Source organism: Anabas testudineus, chromosome 3, assembly GCF_900324465.2.
Source record: "Anabas testudineus chromosome 3, fAnaTes1.2, whole genome shotgun sequence".
Classification (NCBI taxonomy): Eukaryota; Metazoa; Chordata; class Actinopteri; order Anabantiformes; family Anabantidae; genus Anabas; species Anabas testudineus.
The window spans coordinates 22,684,162-22,691,923 of record NC_046612.1 but is presented as its reverse complement, the minus strand read 5'-3'; the positions used below and the strand labels follow the sequence as shown (position 1 = coordinate 22,691,923).

Below are 7,762 nucleotides of genomic sequence, written 5' to 3'. Positions count from 1 at the left end.
CATTAGAGTGGTTGTCAAAAAGAAGTAAACACAAATACACACACGCTCACTCACACACACACACACACACACACACACACACACACACACACACACACACACACACACACACACACACACTTTCAGTTCAGTAATACCCTGCAGTGGTCTATTGTGCCATGAAGCAGCCTGGGCTCATAAATGCATGAATTCGAATGAAATAAATTTGTTACTTGACCTGGGTGTACAGTTCATCTTTCACATTAAGAAACGGGAACTGTACATAAAGCCCAGTGCTCTTAAAAAATCTCTCTGAGACAATCAGTGTAAAAGACCTCGAAACATAAACGAATAACAAGTGTGTGGTAATGCATCAGTCGTTAACCAGCCAGTGTAGTGTCATTACTTTTCTCTGTAACGTGTAGCCAGTCACCAAAAAAAAATAAAAAAAAGTATAAAATGAGTTTTTATCTAAATAGAAAAATATCAGACTGATGTGCACCTATCAACCATGCTGCTTACCCTGATCGTTTTGTTGTTGTAGCCTCATCATCAGTATAATTTCTCATGAGACGTGCTAGAAAATTTCTTCACCATTCACTCACTAAATTTAAAATAAACACTATTTCTGATTATTCATAGAAAAAAAAACAAACATTTGTTTTGGGTGGTAATAAAAGGTAAAAATGCAACTCTGTGACAAGCAGAAATAATAAAAACAGATATTGAAACAAATATTAATGTACAAAAGTAATGATACTACCTACGCTGCGATTAACAAGTAATGCATTACTTGCCCCAACCTGATCATCGGACGCGCGGCTTCTAAATATTTTTTGCTATTTTTTGTTGCATTCTTTGTTTGTCAATGAGCCTCGAAATTTTTGTTTGTACACATTAGAGCAAATAGGTTCCAGTCAGATGACGCACTTGAGCTTCCACACACTTGTGTTAAATCTTTCTGAAATGTTCCTTTAGTCCAAAGTGCCGTGTCTGGAAGGTATGAAACATTTGAAGGAACAAAAGAGAAAACAGATGGACACAAGACAATCCCTGCAGTTTCCTCACTAGCCGGGGCAAAAATACATAAAACGTTTTTTTTTTTTTAAAAAAGGAGCCAAAACATAATTTACAAGCACGATAAATATACACACAGGGTCCAATAAATATTGTTTGTTATTTCAAAAACCAAAGACTGGGAGTGACCAGTCACCACACTGCAAAAAGAAAAAAAAGAAAAAAGAAAGAAAGAATAAAGTCCATTACAACATTTCATCTCGTGAATTATTGTTCCTCTTTGAACAAGTCAAAAACATTCTGCCAGTGGGGTCAGATCGTCCCAATGTTGACAATTTAGTTCAGAGTGAGGCTGATCAGTCTGAAAATCGTGAAACCAAATACGTTTTAACTTGTAAATGACCCTGTCTCGTTCCACTGGCAGATCTTTTCTTGTCCAAAGCATCAGAGATTTTAAGCTGCAGTAGCTGAAACGATCTGAAGGGTGGGACCTTTCCTGACCTTAGTAGAACCACTGCAGCTTTCTCCACTATTGAATAGACATGTAAGGCCAGTTGAAGCTGCTCCCGGAGAGCAGCATGTCCCTTATCAGAGTTTCTATGGGCGTTTTCCCCACCAGACGGACGAAGAACAGCTGCTCTATGACAGAAGAAGAGACGGTGCGAAGGGAAGGCAAGCGGAGCAGCAGCTTCCCAAACCTGTTAGGCTGGTTAGGATACTGACTCCTCACGTACTCCTCTAAAGCACACTGGGATTTCTCCTGCAGACCCTCCACATGGGCCACGTCCGACAGACCACAAGCATCTACAGACAAAGGGGACGACAGCGAGACAAACAAGAAGCAGGAGGAGAAGCGGTCAAGACCAGTGGTTCAACCAGACATCAGAAAAACTGAGAACAAATTTAGAATGGTATCATTTAAAGTATTTCACTGACTAGGTTAGCAAAGAGGGACTAGATCACACAGCAGCATGGAAAAGACCAAATGAAATCAGTGGGAGATGTAGTGTTAGGAGAAAATACTGGGTTAAATATGACTATGATAAGTCAGAAAAGCAACATTAATCAGAAATGTCACTGTTTTGTCAGTGGAATCTGCAACACTGATCGGAACATTAAAGGGACGGGCAGGACTGATGATACTGTGCAAGTATGGGAGGATACAGATAATCTGACTGAGCCTGAGTGAAATACAGCAGTGAGGCAGATATAAGTAAAACAGTCAGTAAGGTTGGTTAATCTTAATTCACAATAGAGGTACTAAAGTGTTAAAAGGTATAAGGTCAAATCTCTGCATTGGTGCTGCTGTGGTGAGAACGCAACAGCATGAAGAAAGAAAGCAGCACAGAAGTGATTCGATTGCTATTGCCTCAGTTTAACACCACCATGAATGGAAGAATTACTGCTGCTCCTAGCAAATCTTTAAAACAATCAAAACATAGAAAGAAGGAATCAGTATCACTTTGTCAAAGCCAGATTCCTCTTCACACACTGCACGTGTGGTATTTCTAGACACACAAGACCCCTTAGTTTGTACTGTAGAACTGCAGGCCGGATGGTGGCTGGGGTTAAAGAGCGGTTACTGTGTCCCAGTTTGAGGACACGTGTTCTGATGCGCTCATGGGGACTAAAATAGACCTGCATGGAAGAGCTTTTATATTTATTTTTATTTTTTTATTTTTTACTTTGCTCTTACTCGTCGTTTTGATCCTGATCACAACCCAGCCATCAAACACTGTGACTGTTATTAAGAGACTCTGAAATAACAAGAAATAGGTTTGATGGAAGATTTATTCTAAGCTAAATCCAAATAAATATAACAAGAATAGGCTGAATAAAGGTGTTTGCATTTATATTTGCATAATTCAAAATTAAAGCAATAGAATTAAAATTAGAATGATAAAAAATCCCTTTCTGAGAAGTGAATACATGCAAAATGTAGAGCCCGCTAGCTGCAAAGCTAATCAAACTGATTTCTAATTGAGGTTTAAAATAAAAAATACTAATAATAATAACAACCCGGTCAATAGGAGATTTAGTTCAGTTTTAGTCAATTTAATGCAAAGACGGAAAATAATGGAAATGGAAACAAAACATTAGACCCTGTTATCATTGTGTTAATTTGCATATTTTAAGAAAAGCGCGTTATATTTTAGCAACTGCAGAGATTCTACGTTGTTTTTAAACTCGCTCACAGCTTTTTAAACCTACAATAATACAGCATAATTGTACAATTTTGATACATATCCTAATACTGAAAAACTAGGCGGTAAAGAAAATATAATTTGTAAGAAGCAATGACTTTTAAAAAAGAGGACACAATACAAACTAAATTGATCTTTGGTTTGGTTTGGTCTTTGTGTTGATCCTGGAGGTCAAAGATCAGAGTGAAATGTGTAGGATCATGTGTGTTTTTAACAATAACAAGAGACCACAAGGTTAATTTTAACTGTAAAAGGGTAGGTGGGGACATTTCAGTTTTATTTCTTCTCATAAAAATGTACATTTAAATAATTAAGGTCTTTGTGTTTTTTTCTAGAAAATAAAAAAACTATCTGTTTTTTTTTTTTAGATTTTTATTATTACAGCATCATAATCACAAAAATATTAGTTTTTAGATTAGTTTTCTGACAATAGGATGGATTTAACTGATGACTCTTTTTGCTTCTAAAATACTATTTTAAGTGAATTTCCTATTTAAAAAATCCTGTTTTTATTCTCACACATGTGCAGTCTACAGTATTGTCTATAGACTGATTTCTGTTTTCACACTGGCTGATATTTGACTGGATTCATTCGTCCTGCTCCATCTCACCACTGTGCACACTGCGTGTCTGTAGGCAGAGCCTTTACCTGTGGTGAACAGCACGATGGCCTTGATGCAGCTGTACTCTGCTGAGTCCACGTGTAGCACCTTCAGCTTCTCCACCTGCTCTTGGAAGACCCGGATGTGGTCCATGAAGGCCACCACCCGGTCCGCAGACATCGGGGAGGCGTGGAGGCCGGCGGCGGCGAGCAGCGGTGCGACGTGGACGGGCATGGAGCACTGGGCGGCGTTCAGGACGAACAGTTCGCTCCAGGTGAGGCGCAGCAGGGCGACCTGGTCCGGGACCTGCAGGTCCGGGAAGAAAGGGATGTTGCGCGCCCACTCCACGGCGCTGAAAAGCATCCGGGCGGCCAGCTCACAGATGTTCTCTATGCCCATGATGTTGTTGTTCTGCAGGCACTGGGAGCCAAACCTGGAGGTGGGGTAGGGCTCGGCCCGCAGCAGCAGGGAGATGTACCCCGACAGGTAGGAGTGACACTGGAGAGGGTCTCCGTTCGTCAGGGCGAACTGGCCGTGGTACGACTGGGTGGGAATCCTGCCTCTTTGGACAGCTGCAGGGGAAAAGAGCAGAAAATGTCAAAAGCAAGCGAGGAGGCGGTGAAATCAACAAGGAAACGAGGAAAAGTGGAGAAGTTGTGCAGATGAAATGTGCAGATGAAATGTGCAGATGAAATGTGCAGATGAAATGTGCAGATGAAATGTGCAGATGAAATGTGCAGATGAAATGTGCAGATGAAACGTCCTGTAGTTCGTGCGCAGTGTGAGAACAGCGGACGAGCAGCTGTCGGTCCGCTCCTGGACGAAATGCCGCAGACAGACAGGTGCTCGGAAATCTATCTTTCTAGGCCACGACCTGCAGAGACCTGCTGGTTCCTCACTGTCTTTTTGTGACTTTAAATTGTGTTCATTTGTTTCAGATAGTTTCAGACTCGTTTCCTCCACTGGTAGCTACATTCTGCTTTGACAGCAGCTTGTTAGCCTTGTATTTTTTTATTTATTTTATCTACACTATTTTTGGAGATTCAAGCCGGATTAAAGTGAATTAAAATGTACAATAAAACTGTATTTATGAGTAGTAGGCCTGTACTTGTCATTCAGCTATTGTGGAAGTGATTATATTATGCTAGTGGAGGCTACGTGGGGCCTGGACGACCAGCATGCATAATGAATACACACACACACACACACACACACTAGAATTTCAACGAAAAAAAAAAAAAACGACATTAAACTACACTGTTTAATTTTAGTTGAAAGCATTGCTGTGTACTTTAAATGTGTGACATTTAAAAGCAGCTTCAGGCTGTAGCAGTGGCTGCACTATGTCCGTCTATAACCCACAGAGCTACACAACAATAATGCAGTGAACATGCTACAGGATGCTAACTGGATCACTAATCTCCACCATCACAGCCCACACAGCAGCATACACACCGTGTGACTACAGGCACCACAGATGAATCGAATAATAAAAGCCTGCACGGCAGAAATAGGAATAGGCGGAGAAATATGTCTCCAGTCTGACGGAGGAGACAAAGACAACACGTGAAAAACCTGGTCCAGTGGCCAAAACAAATGATCCTGACTAGACGAGCTGTGGGTTTGTAGGACGGGCGTGTTCAGGGGGCATTAGGATGAGTGCAGATGAACGGTGCTCTGTGATAATACCGATAGCGACAACAGGGTGAGTCCAGCCCGTACCTTCCCTCCTCATGCCGACTTTGAGGCATTTCTTGAGGCGACAGTACTGGCACTGGTTGCGGTGGTGCTGGTCTACGGGACAGTTCCTGTTGGCCCTGCAGGTGTAGGTCAGGTTCCTCCTGACGCTGCGTTTAAAGAAGCTCTTACATCCTTCACATGTGAACTGTCCATAGTGCTTCCCGCTGGATTTATCCCCGCACACGATGCACTCGATCTGCTGGCTCTGCTGTTTGTCCATGGACGAGGACGACGAGGAGGAGGAGGTGTTGTTGATGTTGTTGTTGTTGTTGTTGGTGGTGGTGGTGGTGGTGCCGGACGGATTGGGCTGCGGTGCGCCCTGGGGTGCTCCTGCTGCCGGGGGTATTTCCAGAGAGGACGCAGGGGTTCATGTGTCCCGACAGCTCCCCGGGCAGAGACAGAGGTGCGACCTGGGACACCGGGGAGGAGAGGGTGCCTTGAGTGTCCCCGGCGCCCTCCGTGTTTCTCCACGCCACCATAGCCATATCGCCTGTCTCCAAAACTTTGCGCGCCCAACTTTGCTATTTTACGCAATAATTAACGCAAACTATTTGAATCACTAACACACATCTAAGGAAACTGCAGCATCTTTTTTTTTTTTTTTTTTTTAAATAATGAAATACAAGTTGCGCCTCAAGTATAAATAGAGCTCATAAGAAAACGGAAATAAAATTATAACGCGCGACCTCACAAATGGGCAGTCACCCAGAAACAGCTTCGGCGCGGCGGAAATCCAAAAAGCAAGCTTCATTCAGACCGATCAAATGCACTATAACATCCACAGAGGGAAACATAAATACACACAACACCGAGCTCAAATCCACAAGGGCAAGCAACGTTATCCCAAAATGTATATGTCTATACAGTCTGCTCCTTTCTGTCCTGTGTCCAGCTTTAAAGAGAATACCGCGCGATCAGATCCTTCACCAGAGATGGAGTCACCGGACCAGGCTTTCCAGACGCTCCCTGCTCTCCCGACCAGTAGCAAGTTACATTAAAAAGACAACGGAGAAGGAGAGAGGGAGAGAGAGAGAGAGAGATAGAGAGAGAGAGAGAGAGAGAGGCGGCTTGATGGATGATGATTTTGATGATGCTTTGCTCCGGGACGGAGGAGGAGAGTGGTGCGTCCGCACGTCACGGGCTGGGATTCGGTGACGTATGCGTTTTGGGTGGGGTTAACGCCAGGAGAAGCTGGTCTGGGAGCAGCAGCGGACACCTCCAGCTGGATTACTACTGTTGGCGCACACTGCTGATGACGGTGTGAGCTCGTACCTTCCCCGTAATCTCTTCTGGTCTTACCTCTTGTGCCTTTGTGTGTGTGTGTGTGTGTGTGTGTGTGTGTGTTACACCTGCTACTTGACTCCAGGACTTGGTGTAAATACTCAATATGAAATATGACTTAAACTCACTTTTTGTTTGATTTCATTAGTCTCACATGAAGTGCTCTACAGGAATACAAGCATCCTGACTGCAGCAATTTGATGCCACCTAGTGTCATCAGTAAATTACACAGAAATCTGCCTTATAAGACACCATGGGAGATGTATTTAACTATAATTATTAAATAATAAATAATATTTGTTTTATTTCATCTTTAATAAATGTGACTTATGTTCACTTTGTAATGCTTTTGTGATCACTATCTTGCTTCATAAAGACCCATTGTGAAGTCGCTGTAAACAGCATGTGAGTTAAGCATTGAAGAAAAATTAAATTTTGTCTTTGTTTTTCAATTCGCTGTTTAAAATTATAATGACGTAATATAAACAATTAATTTAAAAACCCACATTTAAAATATGTGTGATTCAAAATAACTGAACTGATTTAAATACATTGTTATATTAGAAATACTACACATTAATCTGACTCACCCTTCAGTGGAAGCTAGAAAAAACTATAAGGTGGCAAAGGGTTTAGGGAGGAGGGCCAAGAAGGCTGCTTAAAGTCTTGAAGTTTCAGACAGACAGCTCAATTTAACATGAAACACACACACACACACACACACACACGCACACACACAGACAGTACTGACTATCTTTGTCTTTCTCTCCTGTTTGCTGCGGGACAAACACTACCACTAACGTAGAGTCACCTTTGCCACTCTCACTTCCATCAACAGTCCATACATTAAACATTAAACTGATCCCAATCAGAACAACTTGGACTTTATGTGTTTTAGTATAACACTACAGCACTGGCAATGCATGACTGCACCTAGAA

General features: G+C 42.2%; 1 protein-coding gene across 1 annotated transcript; it reads right to left on the bottom strand.

Moving 5' to 3' along the window:
* Positions 1-1,167: 1,167 nt before the first annotated feature.
* Positions 1,168-6,027, bottom strand: LOC113174503 (COUP transcription factor 2-like). Its single transcript, XM_026378557.1, is given in 4 exon segments — positions 1,168-1,800; positions 3,850-4,374; positions 5,525-5,907; positions 5,909-6,027. Coding segments are annotated over 4 exon segments (1,302 nt in total). The 3' UTR covers positions 1,168-1,525.
* Positions 6,028-7,762: the final 1,735 nt, after the last annotated feature.